General features: G+C 45.4%; 1 protein-coding gene across 5 annotated transcripts in view; it reads left to right on the forward strand.

The window, feature by feature from the left end:
• LINGO1 (leucine rich repeat and Ig domain containing 1) overlaps positions 1-16914 on the forward strand; it is a 489212-nt gene extending 472298 nt beyond the window's left edge. For 4 of the 5 annotated variants that reach the window (XM_072981826.2, XM_078380922.1, XM_072981821.2 and 1 more), the window contains one exon: positions 14636-16914. In XM_072981826.2, the coding sequence (XP_072837927.2) occupies positions 14648-16492 (1845 nt within the window). In that variant the 5' untranslated portion in view covers positions 14636-14647 and the 3' untranslated portion in view covers positions 16493-16914. Of the gene's footprint in view, positions 1-865; positions 925-14635 lie in introns of all 5 variants that reach the window. The other variant, XM_072981825.2, reaches the window with a different exon arrangement.
• Positions 16915-20281: the final 3367 nt, after the last annotated feature.

The raw sequence follows: 20281 nt of genomic DNA on the forward strand, positions 1-20281 counted from the left end.
CAGCTGCTTTCATCCATAGCCGACTCTCCTCCGTAGAGCTTTCATGGACGTATGGGTGTGTGTCTTTAGACAACTCAAGCAAGGCATAGTTGCGTTCATTGCACATTCAAAATCCAGTCATCTCTTGCAAGAATTTGGCATATCCTTGGATGAATCATCAGCAAACGTGGGCCGTCTACTATCACAGGATCAAAACCAAAGATGTATGCCGTGCTTCTTCTCCCATTGTCTCATGTCTGTTTGAAGCCCCTGCTCTTCTCCAGAGATGCGCATAAAATTTTCAGCTCCTGTACGCATCCAGATAAGGCGGGCTCTTCTTCAATATAATGAGGTGGAGCGGTTTCAATCTTGGCCTAATTAGACCCCTCTGACTGCGTTTTGTTTTGCAGGCGATGTTTCTGCCGCTCTCTCTATTTTGCTAAATGTCTCTCTCAGCAAGAGGGGAGAGTCAAGTGCATTAGATTCCAAAGGAGAATAACAAAACGACTCTTTGGAAAAGGAGGGGAGCACAGATTTTTTTATATATTTTTATTTTTTTGCAAGCTGCAGTGCCATTAAAATTTTTAACAATTGACATCCTCTGGAGTGGTACAAGATTGTCAGAGAGGCTAGAGCTGAAGCTACTGTACCGATTTTATTCACAGTCCTGAACATGTTTCTGGCATTTATTTCTCCCTACTTCTAAAATGCTTGTCTGATATTTTTTCCCCCTTTCTTTTTCTTTTTCCTTTTCTGTTTTCAGTACAAAGATTATTTAGAGCTACCACTTTCTCTGGTTGGATGATCAACGTCACCGGTGCATAAAATAAGAACAGAAGATGTTAAACAAGTTTTAGAAAAATAAACAAAACTGTATTTCCTCTAGGATTCAACCCCCATCTATGAGCCCAGTGAGATGGGAGCTTATCTGTCCATGGGGAAATGGTGAGGCCCTTATTATTTACCGTATGTATGTGTGTGCATATATATATAAATTTTTAACTGCTGGATAGCTCAGTAGTTTAAGCATCTGGCTGTGGAGCCAGAGGTCAGGAATTTGATTCCCCCACTGAGCCTCCTTGACCAGATTCAATGATCCACTGTGTCCCTTCCAGCTCGGCAGTTCCAATATTATTATTAATTTTTATACCCCTCCATTAGCGTGACACACTCTTCTGGGTGTGCTAAAATAGAACCCAACAGCAATAACATTGTACATAAAAACAACCAGACAGTAAAGAAGCATAGTTTTCAAACAGAAGGCGGAACGTGAGGCATAAAATCAGGCAGGAAAAGCAGTTTTCTCAGAAGCCTTCTAAACATTGGGAGGCAGGGGGCCAGGCACTGCTCCGCCGGGTGTTGCTTCCAAAGTGTTGATGCCACCACAAAGAAGGCCTGGCCTCCAGTGGATGATTTCCTGGCTTTCTTTGGAGCGGCTGCCTGAGAGGATCCGGTAGAACAGTAGACAACCTTGAGCAAGGACACTCCAGCAAGTAGCATGGTTCCTTAGAAACATCATGGTGTGTTTTTTTTGTTGTTGTTGTTGTTTTGGTGCTTCCCCCATCAGAGATTACTGGAATCCTCATCCATTGGGGGAAAAGACATAGCTTGGTTTATTAATGAAGTCCTCCAGTCTGTAGAGGGCAGTGTTCATGGCAGGGAAGCCTCTAGAGCAGTGGTGTCCAACCTTGGCCCTCCAGATGTTCTTGGACTTCAACTCCCAGAAATCCTGGCCAGCAGAGGTGGTGGTGAAGACTTCTGGGAGCTGAAGTCCAAGAATATCTGGAGGGCCAAGGTTGGACACCACTGCTCTAGAGGCTCCCAGCCCCACCCTGACTCTCCTGCAGGCCAGATTAGGACTGCAAACGAGAACAGAGACGTAAATGCTTGCTTATCTCATTCTTGTAAATAAAAATGGCAAAGGCACCCTTCCTTCCCCCCCCCTCCTTGCCTGCAAGAGGTTGTGGTGTTTTGTGTTATACTTAATAAGAGGGGTTACATTTATGAAAACAGTTTTTGAATGAGTGGTTCCAAATTGCACAAATGTTCAAAATGACGATTGCGTTGCCTTTTTTTAAAAAAGTTTTGAAGCATGGGATGGGTTATTTATATCTTAGTGGACAATCAGATAGTCCTGTGCCTACTGGGCAAGGGGAAAGACATTAGTTTTGCACAGAGCCATTTTGTACAAATCCTTGACTCCTACACCAGGCTTTTCTTGATTTGTGCCTACAGTACTCTGGCGAATTCTAGTAGAGACTTAGTGATTCCTTGACAAGGCAGCCTTGATGCATCAAGACAGACAGTGTCATCAAGGGCATACCTACATGCATACGTTTTCTTCACATTCATAATCTGGAGGAGACACACACATACCAGTTTCCCTGCAGCAATCGCTCTTAAATTACAAAGCCATACATCCTTAATCTAAAAGGCAAGACCTCTCTCTCTCTCTCTCTCTCTCTCTAGCTATCAGGTTGCACCTTCATTGGCTTGGGGGAAAAGAGGTGGGGGATAACCCTGTCAGTCAACCATGTCCCCAAACAGTGTAGTCATGAAGTGTAGGCTTCATTGCTTTCACCCTGGCTGTGCAATCAGTGTCACAATCACAGTGTCGTCCTTTTTGCTGTTGTGTTCCCAAGGAGGTAACCGAGTTCATACATTTCAAGCAAAGAAAGCAACACAGAGGCTTGTACGGGGCCTGTAAGACTAAGGGTTTTATCTAAATGTGCTTTTTTTGTAGATCTGTCCTACACCCTCAGATACATGAAGCACAACAGTCAATCTCCAGGCTTTATATGTGCACACTACTTCTAGTTATGGCGGTGGGATGGATGGAATGAAACAGCAACCATAAAATGACTATTGTATTATCAACAGTAGTCATAAACTAGCTTATCCTTGCAAGTTTCTCTGCATTACTGTCCTACTGTGTATGACTTAAATGATTTTTTTCCCCCATGAGACTAAGAGACAAAGCAAATCTTCTATCTTTAACTAAAACAAAGGTTCTCTGGTAAGCACATTAACACTGCTTTAACAACTCGAAGGGTAATCACATAGTGTAGCTCAGCCTACTGTTGCCAGAATGTTTATGCTCACCAACCCTTTGAAAATGCCTGGCTGGTGTTAGAAACAGAGTCATGGTTTTCGGTGGCTTTAGTTCATGCTGTTCTACCCTGCACGCAGAACGAGTGCTTCTCGAACCCTGGAGCTGGAATATTAGTGCTCCGTGCTTCTGATGGCGTGGGTTAAGTCCACGAAAGCGCAAATGAAACTGGACTGTATCACCACATTCCTCTATCTATGGGGGCAATTACAGTGGACCCTCGACTTACAGACGGCTCGACTTGCAGACTTTTCGAGTTACAGACTTCTCTGGCTACAAAATTTAGATTCGACTTGCAGCCGGAGAATCGACTTGCAGACCAGAAAAAAACCAAAATGGAACAAAAATAGAATAAAAACTGCCAGTTACGGGATTAATCGGTTTTCAATGCATTGTAGGTCAATGGAGATGCGACCTACAGATTTTTCGACTTGCAGCCACCGTTCCAATACGGATTAATTCCATAAGTAGAGGGTTCACTGTATTTATGGAACTCCATGTTGGTGCTATCTCAGAGGGCCTTGGAAGTTGCAGGCCTCATCCTTCCATAAGGAAACTTAGTTTGCTGCTCCAGGCAGCAAATTTTGGGTTCAGGAAGGGGAAGCAAATGCTTAGTGGTGATATTTGTTGCTCCCGCCTTGTGGATAAGCCCATCAGCTGGCTGGATAGCTCAAAGGTTCCTGTATCTGGCTGTGGAGCCAGAGGTGGGGAGTTCAATCCCCCCATTGTGTGCCTCCAGGGAGAAGAGCTAGCCTGGGTGGCCTTGGGCCAGCTGCACCGTCCCAGGGCACCCTAGAAGAGGGGACAATGGTAAGCCACTTCTGAGTATTGTCTATCAGGAAAACCCTGAAATGGGTCACCACAAGTCAGAATTGACTTGACAATTCATGATCATTATTAAAGAGTCTTTGTAGTTCAAGGTTTTTGAAATGTCCTGCCTGGCTTTGGATAGTATGTTCCTGAACTTGGGGCAAATCATCATGAATTGCTTGCCCTCCAGTCGAAAAACGTGTGAGGTTCACCCTGGAGGCAGCGGCAACCGGGGCCATCTCAATTTAACGAGAGCAAAAGTGGGCCATTTCAGCCCTCGTGACATTCTGGAACTAAAGTTCTTCTGATCCTTCAACATTCGTCACGCTCGCTAGGGCTGCTGGAATTTGTAGTCCTGAAACTTCCAGACAGCCAAAACTGTCCATCCATGTAATAAGAGCATATCCTCTGATTTCTCCTCTCTATAGCCAAGGCATTCCAGGGGAGGATTAAAGAGCTTTAACCTCATAGATTGTTCTGAGAAGTGTGGGCTACCTCTGGCCACCAGATATAGGGGACCTGTTTTCTCTGGAGGACCGTATAGCTCAGTGGTTTGGCTGTGGAGCCAGAAACTGGGAGTTCGATTCCCCATGACCCTCCTTGACAAATACTGGACTTGATGATCCATAGGATCCCTTCCAGCTCTGAAGTTCTAAGATGATGATAATGATTAATAATAATAATAATAAATAATAACCACCACCACTCTTCCTGGTTACTGTATCTTCTATATAGCTGATGCTGGAGGCAAAAACAGCATCTTGGAAAGCGCCAAATGAAATACTTCTTCCAGTAGAGATGGACACTAGCGGTTGTGGCCAATTAATGCCCCCATCTAGTCCCTGATGCCTTTGAACTGTGGTGCTGGAGGAGGCTCTTGAGAGTCCCCTGGACTACAAGGAGAACAAACCTATCCATTCTAAAGGAAATCAACTCTGAGTGCTCACTGGAAGGACAGATCCTGAAGCTGAGGCTCCAGTACTTTGGCCATCTCGTGAGAAAAGAAGACTCCCTGGAAAAGACCCTGATGTTGGGAAAGTGTTTTTAGGCAAGAGGAGAAGGGGACGACAGAGGATGAGATGGTTGGACAGGGTCATCGAAGTGACCAACATGAATTTGACCCAACTCCGGGAAGCAGTGGAAGACAGGAGGGCCTGGCGTGCTCTGGTCCATGGGGTCACAAAGAGTCGGACATGACTGAACGACTAAACAACAAACAACAACAGTCCCACCTGTCCTAAACTCCACCCTATCTAAAAAATGATGGATTCATAAAGGAATCCCAGTGTTTCTTCTCCCGTCTATGGCTGTACACCATTTGGACACACACACCCCTTTGCCATTGGGCAGGCCTGCTAGGAAGGAGTTCATTTCTCTAGCAAAATGGCCATCATTTTTTGTTAGACATAACTGGTGGGTTGAGCGAGGCAAACTGGGAATAACTTTCTGCCTGGGGAGGAATGAATTTGCAAAGTATTTATACAGTTTCATCCTATTTGTTTCGCCAGGATTTAATGTCACTGATCTGGTGACTCAAGACACTGCTCAGACACCGGATCAATGCGGTGCTATCTAAAACAGAGGCATAACGTCTTAAATAAAATCACTGGGGGGAGGGGGGAGAGAGAAGACAATTGACAGTAACCTAAAAATAGAGGCAGCCAAATCTCTCTTTTGTTGCTGGCAATTAAAAGAATTCCAAAACAAAAAGAAAGATGAGCGCAGCCTTTGAAATAAGGTGGACTCTCAAAGCAGGCTTCTAAAGAATACTTTAAACGGGAACCCTCAGCTGTGTCTCCCCACGAGATCTTGGCTTCAGCAGAAAACATAGCAAGGTGAAGCCAATCAGATATGGAAAGTCCAGAGATGGTAATGTTCTGGAAGATGCTGATGGACCGCATCCCATAAGATCATGAAGATTGGCTTGCTAAGCCTGATTGGAGTGCAGGCCAAATAAGCACTACGTGTCTCCTAGCACTATATCTGAGGCGGTATCATCAACTAAGCCAATGTTTGGATGATGGGAGGGAAGACGTAGAGGGTGAACTTCTTCAGTCTCTCCAAGCAACTTCCATGGAAAAAGATGATTTTATTTATATGCCACCTTTCTCTCTATAGGGCACCCAAAGTAGCTCACCAGGAACTAGGCAATCATAACAAATTTAAAAATATTGTAAAGAATTATTCACTTATTACTTTAATATATAAAGGTAAAGGTAAAGGTTCCCCTTGACATTTAGTCCAATTGTGTCCGACTCTAGGGCACAGTGCTCATCCCTGTTTCCAAGCCGTAGAGCCAGCGTTTGTCCAAAGACAATCTTCCGTGGTCACGTGGCCAGCGTGACTAGACATGGAATGCCATTATCTTCCCACCGTGGTGGTCCCTATTTATCTACTCGCATTTACTTGCTTTCGAACTGCTAGGTTGGCAGGAGCTGGGACAAGCGACGGCAGCTCCCTCCATTGCCTGGATTTGATCTTACGACAGCTGGTCTTCTGACCTTGCAGCACAGAGGCTTCTGCAGTTTAACCCGCAGTGCCACCACGTCCCTTAATATATATAGGTAAAGGTAAAGGTTCCCCTTGACATTTCGTCCAGTCGTGTCCGACTCTAGGGCGCGGTGCTCATCCCCGTTTCCAAGCTGTCGAGCCAACATTTGTCCTACTGCCCCATTAATGCCGAGGCACGATTCTGGGTGGTTAACAAGCAGTTAAAACCACACTCAATAAACAATAGTACTAAATTACAATACAAATAGCCATAACATAGCATAAAAACCACAATTTTAATCATTGCATATTCAAAAAATAAATATTTTCAAACCACATTTTTTTAAAAAAAAAATTGGAAAACCTCTAAAAATCTCTGAATTCAATTAAAATAGCATTCCAGAAACAACGCCCACTCACAAAGCCATCCTGGAAGGGAAGGGAAGGGAAAGGCCAGAGGGAAGGGGGCCAATGTGGCTCCTTGGGGCAGTGCATTCCAAAGCCTACGAGCAGCCACTGAGCAGATAAGATGAACCTTAGTCGGGCGAAAATTGGCCCCCGACCCCCTTTTATCTGTGATGCATTTCGGAAACCCACAAGCAACCTTCTCATCAAGGTGAAGGTAGAACAATTTATATAATTCAGAATCGATTGTTCCAAAGGGTGCGGCCTCCAGGTAGCATGGATGCCTGTGGAACAGTGGTCCCCAACCTTGGGCCTCCAGATGTTCTTGCACTACAACTCCCAGAAGCCTTCACCACTACCTCTGCTGGCCAGGGTTTCTGGGAGCTGAAGTCCAAGAACATCTGGAAGCCCACGGTTGGGGACCCCTGCTGTGGAGGACACAACCCCTAAGCCCTAACCGGCATGGCTGATGGGCTGAGATTCATCCTTCCCTGACTAATCGAGAGCAATGCTGAGCGAGAGCTGGAGAAGATCCACCGTTCAGTCTGGAATTGGACCTCTGGATTCAGCAGGACAAGCTATAATTGAATTCTCCAGGATGGTCCTGATTCATTGAGTTCATGGTTCCTGGCATGGTAGAAACCTGACATATTTATGGTTCACCCGTCACTTCTCATCCTAGCAACTCCTACAAATACCGGAATAATTCTGTTTTGGAAAGGGAAGGAAATTTTAAGCAGGGGCCATAACTCTCCCGGTCAAATGACAGCAGCAAGAAATGTAAGGTGCAGGGACTATCCAAGATCCATAAATAGTACCTGGGGGTGGGTGAGAAGTAATGAGGAAGATGCCCACAAATCTATGCAGCACACAAACACGCATCACGGCCGTCAAAGGCAGTGTTCAGCCAACGATGTAAAATAAGCAGCATTAGCCGGAGCAAATGATGAGCATGTACATAACGACGGAAATAAACATGGCCAGTGGGATGATGAGCGGAACGCATGCATCAGGCAATATTAACGCAACTAAATCCTTTGTAGCAGCTTGAGTGGCACACACACAAAAAAATGGAGTCACCACCAGAAGGAGTGGGAGGCGAAGTTTTCGCATCCTGCTGACAAGACAGTGGGGTTGTTTTATGGTGGGGAAGGAAAGTCTGCCTTGGCAAAGCCATAAGTTCTCCCAAATAACTTTATATATCAGACGTGGGATCATCTCTTGGCAGGGCTTGTTGCGAACGCAACATTCCTTCCTCATTTGCTTTTCAAATCAGCTTGCCTCTTCCCAGGAACAGGAGAGCTTGAGGGGCCAACCGCAGATTTAGCGGGTGCGGTATTTACTGCTCAGACTGTCTCGTGGCTGGGCCTCAGCAAGTGTTTAGATCCAGCCATTCAAGATGCAAAACAGAACGGCTCTCGCTAGGTTATCTCTTATAATCTTAGAACTGCAGAGCTGGAAGGGATCCTGTAGATCGTCAAGTCCAGCCTCTGTCAAGGGGGCACCATGGGGGATCAAAATCTTGACCTCTGGCTCCTCAGCCAGAAACCTAACCTACTGAGCTATCCAGCAGTTCATAATAATCTTAGAACTTCAGAGCTGGAAGGGATCCTGTAGATCATCAAGTCCAGCCTCTGTCAAGGGGGCACTGTGGGGAATCAAAATCTTGACCTCTAGCTCCTCAGCCAGAAACCTAACCTACTGAGCTATCCAGCAGTTCTAGCTCAAGCAAATGTCCCAGCAGGATAGACACAAAGGAGGAAAGGGGCAGAAGGTACCGGGGCGCAGCTGAGCATGAAAAGTATGGAACATTGAGACATGTTCCTCAGGCCTAGGCTGGGCTTAGAGTGCGATGGGAGTCGGAAAGTGGGGATTGCTCCTAGTGGGATCAGCCAACAGGAAGTTCAAGGAAGCTGATGTGCCAGTCTCGATGGCACCCTCAAAACACAGAGCCTGAGTGCCAGTGGCAGTTGTCAGAACATCAAAACAACTGCACTGGACCCTGCTTTCCACAATGGCAACCAAATGCTGGTGGTAATCCTACAGAGAGGACCAAACTTAAGGTTCTCAGGTCTCAGTGGCCTCAATAGTTATGCATCTCTGGGTCTCCAAATCTCTGGATGATGATGAGGAAATGGCTCTAAACTCATGACACCTGATGCTTCAGTGTTATGGAGTCTGTGCATTTGTGACTCCAAATGGCATCATCATCATTATCATCACCACCACCACCACCACCATTATTACTGGCCACGTGGGTTGGCAACAATGGGTGTCGTAGTCCAACATGTTTGGAGGGTGCTTTGTTGGGGGAAACTGGGATAAAGAATGAAGTAAAATCATCATCATCATCATCATAGAACTGCAAAGCTGGAAGGGGCCCTGTCAAGGAGGTTACAGTGGGGAATCAAACTCCCAACTTTTGACTCTGCAGTCAGAGACCTGAACCACTGAGCTATGATGTCCCCCTACATCTATACAGTACTTGTCAGCTCTCTCACTCCATTTTCCTGGCTTTTTCACACAATAAGGTTGGGTCCTCTTCTGCCATTGGGAGCAAGGGAAGGGAATGGGCCAGAAACATTATGGCTCATGAACATTACTGTTGCTTAAGCTCCGGATGTAATGGCACAAGGATTACCCACCAACCTTGGTTCTCCACCTGGATGACATTGCAAGGGCCTTCTCCCTGGTCTTAGGTCTTGACTGGAAATCTCGAGGAATGTGGTGTTGCTCTCCTGGCAACCCTAAATGGAAGACAGTGTTCCCAACAACTGTTTCTGATATGGAAAGTCATCTATACACACCATGAGTAGTAGCCACTGATGGCCTTACCCTCTGTGAATTTATATACTGTACTCCCCTTCTAAAGTCAGGTCAAAACTGGCAGTTACTATGACATACTGGGATGTGGTGGTGGTTTCTATAGTTTGGTGATACACTATGTGAAGACGATCATCAGTTTTTGATCTCTTATAGCATCAGATACTTTTTCCCAGCTTCCAAATGCCTTCAGAATGTTCTGGAGATCAATTTCCTCCAGGCTCAGCCCCATATTGGTCAACCAGCATGGGAGCTGAAATTCAAAACATCTGGTGGGGATCAGGTTGAAGAAGGCTGAAGGAAACCCTAAAAATCTAAATGGTGAGGGACCCAGTTATGCCGAGGCCTTATACATCTGTCGATTTCCCAGTTCTGAGAACAGAAAGTCCTTAACCAGTGTTTTGGGTTTGCTACGTCAGGTTGAAAATAAATCTTCAACTGTACCAGCATTTTTGAATATGGTAAATTATCCCAAAGAGTTGACTACAACATTTTAAGTCCCATTTATGCTCAATTGGATGTATCGAGTGGGGTTCTTAGGAAGAGATGTTCTGAGCTAGCAGCAGTGGCAGAACTACCCAAAGGGTCTAATTTAGGGGGTCAGGAATATTACGTCCTCAGATATTTGAGACAACAGTTCTCCCAACCCTTTACCATTGGCCAGCCTGACTGAGGCTTTGGGGAGCTGAAGTTCTGAACCTCTGAGTCTAAATCTTCTTGCCAACTTCCAACTAGAGTGGACCCATTAACTCAATTCCTGCATCCACACTTGCTATAGATTCAATGGGTTCACTCTACTTGGTGCTGCCAGCTGGATTCAGTCTGTAAGGGGTTAAAAAGTTCCCTTCCTGCTTCAGTTCATCAGGAAGCACTTAACATGTACAGCCTATCAGGAAAATATTGGCACAAATGCATGAAAAAAAAAGGAAAGGTCAAAAGTTAGGAGGACACACCCATTTGGTCAATAAGGCTAGGCTTGAAGAAACATCTGCATTTATGGGGCATATTTTGGTATGATTGAGGTGGCTTGCCTTGGAGTTTTTTTGCCTGCTGCTCCAGTTTAATAGAAGTTCCTCATTCAAACTGCATTTCACTGATCCCAGCTCCCTCTCCAGGGAAATGAACGTTTTAAAGAGCTTAAAATAGGATGGAGATCTTTTTCTCCTGCAAGAAAGAGGTTGGGGAGAGGAAGAAATTCAGATTCCGAGAAGTTAGCATTTTAACCAAGACATTTGGTGACCTGAGGGACACTTGCTAGTCATCTTCTGCATTATATCTCTGAAACCAAAGTTTAAGGAGATGTTATTTCTGGATTCATAACGGCCATGTTTTGGAGGACTGTCCTGGTTTTTCTACTGCTTCTAAACTAGATTTTTTAAACATCTTGCTTGATCTTGGGAAGGCGAGGGTTTTAAGCTTTTAAGCTTTACTGTGGTTTCAGGGTTCACCTGAAATTGCACTGCGATTCACCACGATTCTGAAGATCACACAGAGTCATGATCATACCATGGCATAATCTGTGGATTTCTTTTCCACAGCCACTTCTAGGGTTTCTCATGCTTCCCTTTCAAATACTCCAGCTTTTTCTTCTTTTCCACATATACACAAGCCTTGGCTCCCCCATCGCTCCAGTTGTACCGAGATCTTGGGAAATTATCTTTCAGAACATTTTATTTTCTCTTTACTTATTCCAGTATTACTCCTTTGAACTAACTTGCCGTAGAAATATAGAATAACGGAGTAGGAAGGAACCTGTAAGACCATCAAATCCAACCCCTAGCAATTGTGATCGCAAAAAGATCATCATAAAGCGGATTTGTCATAATGCGGGGCAATCGTTAAGCGGGACATGATTGTATTCAACCGAAATCTAGCTTCCTGTAACTTGAGCCCATTGTTGTGTGTCCTGCCCTCTGGGATGATCGAGAACAGATCCTGCCCTCCTCTGTATGACCACCTTTCAAGTATTTAAAAAGTGTTATCACATCTCCCTCAGTGTTCCTTTCTCAAGGCTAAACACGGGGAATTCTTTCAGTCTTTCCTCCTAGGCCTTGGTTTCGAGTCCCCTCATCATTCTTCTTGCTCTCCTCTGAACTTGCTCCAGTAAAGTAATTTTTGCTTATTTGGTTCTCCCAGGAGAAATAAAAAAAGCATGTGTTCTTCCTCTTGGCAGTCATTATGGAAGACCTTGCCCTTTTTCTTCATTCTTCATTTTCTTCAAGAACACTTTGCATCTATGTGGGTGGGGGGGAGGGTGGGGGCAGGAAAAGGTTGTGCATTGTGCATAGAAGAATCTATCTTTTTTGCACAAAAAACCTTGTGCGCTTCCATGGAGAACCTTGAAATTTCTGTGAAATCCAAGGTTTTGAATGGAAAATGTACATTTTTTGTGCAAAAACGCAGTGGGTTTTGGTGCGGATGGGATGCTGATCAAAATAAGCATCATCATCATCTTCCTCTTGTGTATGAGGAAAAAAATCTTTCAGGAAGTGCCTTTTTTGGGGTGGAGTGCTAATGTGTTAAGACACCATTTTTATCAGGAAATTTAGTAAGCATGTGTTATACTTTTAATTAAGTGTAAGTACCCATGATAATGCTTGGAAAGTAACTCATTATTTGTTATCTTACATTTCTGTCACCCTCCCTTTTAAACCTTAGGATTCATAAAAGAATATTATACACCTTCTGGCAAAAGAGCCCTTAAAATATCCTTTAAAAGTAGCATTGGAAAATAACTAGAAAGTGAGGAGTTACACTGGTAGAGTTAATGTCATCGTGCTCAATGCATGATGTTTGAAATGTAACTTGGTTATGCTCTCATTTCCCCAAACAGAACTAGTTACATTTAACTGCATTACCTATAACTTCTTACTTCAAAACTTGGATCATATCACATCCAGTTGCAATCCCGCCATCAGCTAAACCTCCAGCAGCAAAATGCTTTGGGTGGCCCTGAAATTTCACTGGTGTGCTCTTGAGTCTCAGAATCATCCACACCACATGCAGAATAAGGGGACAGAATTCTGGACTGTACCATTTCAGACTGCAGGTTGACGTTGCAGTTTTAATATTCTTCTTTTTTCATGCTCTCCCCTGCTTCTCATCATGAGCTCATTGCATGCAGGAGGAAAAAGAAATCAGTATCTCATGAAGGAAACAGAAGCATAGCCATCTTCCAACTGCAATTGATCCTGACATGGTACAGTCTGGAATTCTGCCTGCCTCAATCTGTTGCTTGGTTCTCCCTTCTCTGAGACACTGTAAGGAGGGGGGTTTTTATTTGGGGCAGAGAGAAAGATAGATGGTACTGTCCATTTTCCAAGCAGGAGCTCCTTGTGCACTGTTGCAAGCTAGCAGCTGCTTCTGCTAACTAAGCCAGAAGCTGCTATCATTTGGATGTCTCTCATCTCTGGAGCCAGGGCCTCATTAACGGAGCCAGCTCTCCTTGCCATACATGAGCGGAATGCAGACTCCCCTCTTGGTACTGGCTGGTTCCTGAGTTATAACGCTGGGAGCAATTATCTCATCAAGGGGTTATGGCAAGGAGTCAACAGCGATGAGCCCACAACCCCAGAAGCATCAGCTTTGCATTTCATGGAGCTTCTGAGGCTCACCTTGACCCAGAAAAGGATCTTAGTGCAGCTCCCAAGTTATTCTTCTCCTCTCATGGGCCTCTAGCAAAGTCTTAGCAACGCGGATGGATTTTTTTTCCCTTCACCTTCCTCGTTAGGCGCCTGGCACAAACAACGCTTGGTGATTCAACGCAGAGGCTTGGGCTTCAAAGATCTACTTTGCAATCTGTTCCTTCCAAGTTCAGAAGGAGTTCGTCAACGTGTCCATCTGTTTCTAGCTTGTTAGGGGACGGTCAAGCATGTCTTTACTCAAGCCTTACCTCCCTTTGTTCTCTGATACATGCTAAGATTTCACTGTGCCTCGAAGGGGCTGGCTGCAAAAATCCTCCAGATACTAACAAAAGATCAAGCTCCGAAACTGGTTCAGCCATGAAGTACAGGCCTGTAGCATGCTGGGTTTGTGTGGGATATTTGAATGCTTTCTCATGTCCAAGAATCAGTTGAAAAGCAAGTGCCTTGGGGAAGAGGGTGTTCCTTGCATTAATGTCCTAAGTGTAGACTTTCTTTTGTGCCGTTGCCCATTCTTCTCAAGCCATCTCTGTTATCCCCAGTCCTTGACACAACTCGGAAGCATTTCAAAAATGTAGCAACCACTGGAGTGCACAAAAATACTGTAGAAGTAAGGTCCAACTTTTATTAAGATCCCATTGAAACATACATCCTCAGACTGTGTTAAGTTGTCCAGACCTCTTCAGTTATGTTTAATATTAGGAGGGGAAATGAACAGGGAAAGAGGGAGAGAGAGAAAGTCCAAAACATTCATTGGCTGAAGTGGCCCTTAGGTTTGAAAACGAGAGAGGTTACAATATCCTTGGTGTTTTATGAGCACATCTGTCCTCTTTGTTTTGAGATAGGTAGCCATGGCGGCTTTGTTTGAACAGGGACAAAAATAGAACTGAAAAGACGGTGGCATCTTTAAGACCAAGATATTTATTTCGTTGTAAATGTTTGTGGATTACAACCCACCTCTCCAGACACTGCATGCATCTCACTGAGTCTTAAAGGCTGCAACTTTGCTTTTGTATTTAATCATTCCTTTTCCTGGGCTGCGATCCTGTCGCTTAGCGCAGGAAAGCTGCACTAGAGCAGGGCCATGAAATCTGTTGTGAGTCAACTCCTCTGCAAGTTTCACTGATTCAATGGGCCTACTCAAGTCGCAACTTACTACTGGACTTCAGCAATAGTCAATCTCTTACTACTGGACTTCAGCAATAGTCAATCTGTTGGCCTTAGTTGTGTATTGCTGTTGGGTTTTTTTAAATTCCCTTTGTGGACTAAATGATGTTGTCTTTTATGCTATGTTTATGATTTTGATGTTCCTCATTTCTAATGCCTTCTCTTCTCTCTCTCTCTCTCTCTCTGTCACCCTATTCATTATTGCTTACAGGTGAAAGATAGGATGGTCGTGGGCGACTTGAGCATGTATAGCCCAATCCTGGCCTGCTGGCAGCCAATCCTGATCTTGATGTTGGGTTCCATCCTTTCAGGCTCTGCCACCGGCTGCCCGCCCCGCTGTGACTGTTCTGCCCAGGAACGCTCCGTGCTCTGTCACCGGAAGCGCTTCTTGACCGTCCCCGAGGGGATTCCTACCGAGACCAAACTTTTGGACCTGGGGAAGAACCGTATCAAGACTCTCAACCAGGATGAGTTTGCCAATTATCCTCACTTGGAGGAGCTGGAGCTAAACGAGAACATTATCAGTGCCATCGAGCCGGGAGCTTTCAACAATCTTTTCAACCTCAGGACTCTCGGTCTCAGGAGTAACCGGCTCAAACTCATCCCTCTCGGGGTGTTCACTGGACTCAGCAACCTGACCAAGTTGGACATTAGTGAGAATAAAATTGTGATCCTCCTGGATTATATGTTCCAGGATTTATACAACCTCAAGTCTTTGGAGGTTGGGGATAATGACCTGGTCTATATATCCCACCGGGCCTTTAGCGGCCTCAACAGCTTAGAGCAGCTGACGTTGGAAAAATGCAATTTGACTACCATCCCTACGGAAGCCCTTTCTCACTTGCACGGCTTAATTGTGCTCCGGTTGCGTCACCTGAACATCAACGCCATCAGGGATTACTCCTTTCGGAGGCTCTATAGACTCAAGATCCTCGAAATTTCACACTGGCCCTATTTAGATACCATGACGTCCAACTGCCTGTACGGACTGAACTTGACGTCCCTGTCCATCACCCACTGTAACTTGACCTCCATCCCTTACGTCTCCTTGAGGCACTTGGTCTATCTCAGGTTCCTGAACCTGTCCTACAATCCCATCTCCACCATCGAAGGGTCCATGCTCCATGACCTCCTCAGGCTTCAAGAGATCCAGCTGGTGGGCGGCCAGCTCACTGTGGTGGAACCGTACGCTTTTCGGGGCCTGAACTATCTGCGCATCTTGAACGTTTCGGGGAATCTCCTGAACACCTTGGAAGAGTCAGCCTTCCACTCTGTGGGGAACCTGGAGACGCTCATCATAGACAACAACCCCTTGGCCTGTGACTGTCGGCTCCTCTGGATTTTCCGCCGTCGCTGGAGGCTAAACTTCAACAAACGACAACCCACCTGTGCAACCCCGGAATTTGTCCAGGGGAAAGAGTTCAAGGACTTCTCCGAGGCTCTGCTGCCCAACTACTTCATCTGCCGCCGGTCTCGGATACGGGACCGCAAACCTCAGCAGATCTTTGTGGATGAGGGCCACACGGTGCAGTTCATCTGCCGGGCGGATGGAGACCCTCCTCCCGCCATCATGTGGCTCTCCCCAAGGAAGCACCTAATTTCTACCAAAACCAACGGGCGGCTCACCGTCTTCCCCGATGGCACTCTGGAGGTGCGCTACGCCCAGATCCAAGACAATGGCACCTACCTATGCATCGCCAGCAACGCCGGTGGCAATGACACCATGCTGGCCCACCTGCACGTCCGCAGCTACTCCCCGGATTGGCCCCACCAGCCCAACAAGACCTTTGCTTTCATCTCGAACCAGCCCAACGAGAGTGATGCCAACAGCACGCGCGCCACCGTGCCTTTCCCCTTTGACATCAAGACCCTCATCATTGCCACCACCATGGGCTTCATCTCCTTCCTGGGGGTCGTGCTCTTCTGCCTGGTGCTTCTTTTCCTCTGGAGCCGGGGCAAAGGCAATACCAAGCACAACATTGAGATCGAATACGTCCCACGCAAGTCGGACGCGGGCATCAGCTCGGCCGCTGACGCGCCACGCAAGTTCAATATGAAAATGATCTAATGGGGTTTTGTGGGGGGGGAAGCAATCGACAAAACTTGATAAAGAGGGGTTGTTGTGTTGTTGTTTTTTTAAAAAAGAGAGAAAATACTAATAATAAAGACAAAGAGTACAACAAACATACCAACCTCTCTTCTCTCCACCAAGCTCCTGGCCTCCCCGTTCTGTTTCCCGTAAAACCCGCATCACTTTCTTCCTTGTCCTCTTTGTGAAAACCGTTTGGCTGACGTCTCCAGAACTTCCTGTGTTTGTAGGATCTACTCCAACAGACTCCGGTGCCAATCCTAATGAGAACGGGAAATTTCAACAAAATCAAAACAACAATCAATAGAAAGTTACGAACTTCTTCTGTAACTTTTGGTTTCAATAAGTATGGATTTTTATGAAAAGTTGAAATAATAATAAAAAAAAACCTATTTCCTATAGCTAGTTGGAATGCAACCTTTGACTTCTTGATCTTTCCACTTCCTTTTCTCTCTCTTGGTTGCTCTCTAGCTTTTTTTCTTTTTTAAAGATACTTCTCTATGGAATTGGTTTCTGTTTGTCTTGGATATAAAAGAAGATTAACCCTACGTGCCAAACAAAGTGGATGGAGAGAGGATTGGCTTTCCTTCCCTCGTATACAATCTGTTGTGGGTTTTGCCAGTAGGCAGTGACCAGGGGGTGCTTTTGGGGGGCCAGAGGTAGTCCATGTTTCTCATTACTCCTCCATCTCAGCTTGCTCATTCCTCCTCCATCTCAAGAGAAAATGACACCATTTGGCCCGTGTATTATGTAAAAGCATGGGGTCACGAAGAGTCGGACACGACTAAACGACTAAACAACAACAACAACATTATGTAAAACAGGTCCTGCCTTCTTTCACTGTTAGTCAGTTGGAAGAGTAGCAAGCAAGATGCTGTAGTTTGCATCACCCACGAGGTAAACAGCAGGCTTAGAAACCTACTGGTGTGTCTGCAGACATTCATGTTTTGTGTTCTGGAGATCATTGGCGATGGAATCCTAGGCATGTTAACACCAACCACGATAAGCCACCACTTCTTTACAGATCCAGTCCCTAAATGGATTGGATCTGTAGTAGAGGACCGATCCTGGGTGGGATCCAGCTAAATCGGTCATCCCGCATAGCTGCAAGAGGTGGGAAACATTTCAAAAACAAGGGCAATTCCCATCCGTTCCACCCTGGAACCCTCCTTTATGTTGGGAAGGAAACTGCTGTGGTCTTGGGGTGAGGGTACACGAAGCCATTGCATTTCGGCATCCAGGCAGCTTCTTTCTGTCAACCGGTTGCCAGGCAATGCTGTTTGCAGCACAGCTGTCAACACAACCGGATGGCTTTTCTTCACCTAGAGTAGAGGGTTAAAGACAGCAACACCAAGAACCTCTTTGTCCTTCCTGTTTTCTCCATTAGCACAGCCTGCTCAGCCTCTGTTTACCTTCCGGGTTCACAGTATCCAGATGCCAGCTGGCTATCAAGGACTCCCCGTGCTTGCTCTCTCTCTCTACAAGACCCATGCTTGCTCTCTCTCTACAATCACAAAAGCACTTTGGTCCAAAGTGAAACAATAATTCATCTTTCGAAAGCCCTAGAAGATTCACAGGCCAAGGCAAAGATCTAAAATGTCCACAGTGGGCAAAACCAGGCAATGACATGCTTGTGCTCGGTGGATAGATCTCAGCCTTGAGATCTATCAAAATGTGTATTTGCGCCAACAGCTAAGCCGGGGTTTTCTGTAGGAAGTACATCTGGTTCTAACAGCGAGAGCTTCTTCTTTTTTAACCCTCTCTCTAAATAGTTTATTTTATGTAACCCTAAATGTGTCTAGGCAAAGATCTGTGCCAGTGATTTCCCCAAAGTTGGGTCTCCAGATGTTCTTGGACTAAATCTCCCAGAAGCCTTCACCGCTGGCTGTGCTGGCCAGGATTTTTGGGAGTTGTAGTCCAAGAACACCTGGAAGACCCAAGGTTGGGAACCACTGAGAATCAAATGAGGGGATTCATTTCTCATGCTTACTTTAGAAGGACATATCATCCTGATGTATCCTCAGGAACATGGAGGAGCTGAAATGAAACACAGGCTTCTATAGGGTCAACATCTGTAAACAGCAGATTTTGTGCTCAGTCCTATCCAATGTTAAATAATCTAGTCCAGGACGTTTATACTGAGCCTTTTTTGTGTTTCATATTCTTTGCCCGAGGCTTGTGGAGGTTATTACTCAGCAGGGGCAGTGGTTCTCAACTTTGGATCCCCAGATAATTTTGGACTAGAAGTCCCAGAATCCTGTACTGACCAGGATTTCTGGGAGTTATAATCCAAGAACATCTGAAGACTCGAGGTTGGAACCCCCTGGTCTATATTAAGCATAATTCGAAATTATTCAAATTCGCTGACTCCCAGTGTTTGTCTAGCTAAGCTGCTCTTTTATTTGTCACTGAATTATTTGGCTCAATTTCTACTTCTGAAAAAGACTCGTCGTGAAACCCAACTGGTGCAGTTACCAAAGTAAGGTGGATCCGGTTGGATACAAGGGTGTACAACCCAGCAATCGGTGCAACAATTTGCAAGGCAGGTGGCAACCATGAAGCTAAAATGGTATTTACAACAATAACACTCTCCTATCTCATCACACAACTATTTTTTTTTTAATTTTTGGACATGAAAGGCTTTTTCCAACATCCTCGAGCCCCCAAAGGCTTCCTCAGGCCGAAAGGGGTCCCTAGAAAGCCTTGGAGCCCCTGGGGGAACAGGAAACTTTTAGTTAAAGATAAAAGGGCACAGCTGATGACATCACCAGCCTTCCACACATGGACCTGCATCAACAGGATTCCAGCCAATATCTGCTGCAAATGTGTGTATTGTAATCATTATCGTCTTAGAACTGCAGAGTTGGAAGGGACCCTGTAGATCATCAAGTCCAACCCCCATCAAGGAGGCACAAGCGAGGAATCAAACTCCCAACCTCTGGCTCTGCAGCCACAGACCTCAAGCATAGAGGTATCCAGCAGTTCATCCTCTAACGGTGGTTCCCAACCTTGGCTTCCCAGATGTTCTTGGACTAAAACTCCCAGAAGCCTTCATGGACTGCTGGCCAGGATTTCTGGGAGTTGTAGTCCAAGAACACCTGAGGACCCTAGGTTGGGAAACCATTGTCCTAGAAGGTCTTCAGCATTTTGCATGCAAGCTGACATTGGAAATTATTCTAGTAAAACACCAAAGCTTGATACGGTCTTCTTTAAGATCTTAGGATATGATTTCCAACTGTAGAACGTGAACAGCCCAATCCAGGACTCTGGTCTTTATGTTAGGCTTTCAATCAGACTTCCCAAATATTCACCCTAGATTAATATCCATCTTAGCCTTCTCCGTTCCATCTGCCACATCATTATTGCCTATGATGTTTTCCATATAAGCTCTGAAGAATATACAGGTTGAAACGGGGTGGTGGTGGTGGTATACAAATGGTGCCAAGTCCTTTTAGGATCCAGACATGTATAATACAAATTAACGCTGTTCTACCCTGAGCTGATGGGGAGGTGGCCCAAACCAATTTGTGCTCAGGTTTCTGAACATTTTTGTAAGTATGTGTTTCCAGATCAGGAGGGAAAAGCTGAAAATGTGGGAAATAAAGTCCTATGACCTGGGATGTGGGCTCTACAATACTGCCATAAACATTTGGAATGTGGGTGGGCCTTTGGTTTATAGACAAAATTCCTTCCTTCTCCTCATCCCTCCCCTCCCTTCCTCCCTTCTCCTCATCCCTCCCCTCCTTCTCTCAATACATGTTGGGATGG

This window comes from Pogona vitticeps, chromosome 12, assembly GCF_051106095.1.
Source record: "Pogona vitticeps strain Pit_001003342236 chromosome 12, PviZW2.1, whole genome shotgun sequence".
Classification (NCBI taxonomy): Eukaryota; Metazoa; Chordata; class Lepidosauria; order Squamata; family Agamidae; genus Pogona; species Pogona vitticeps.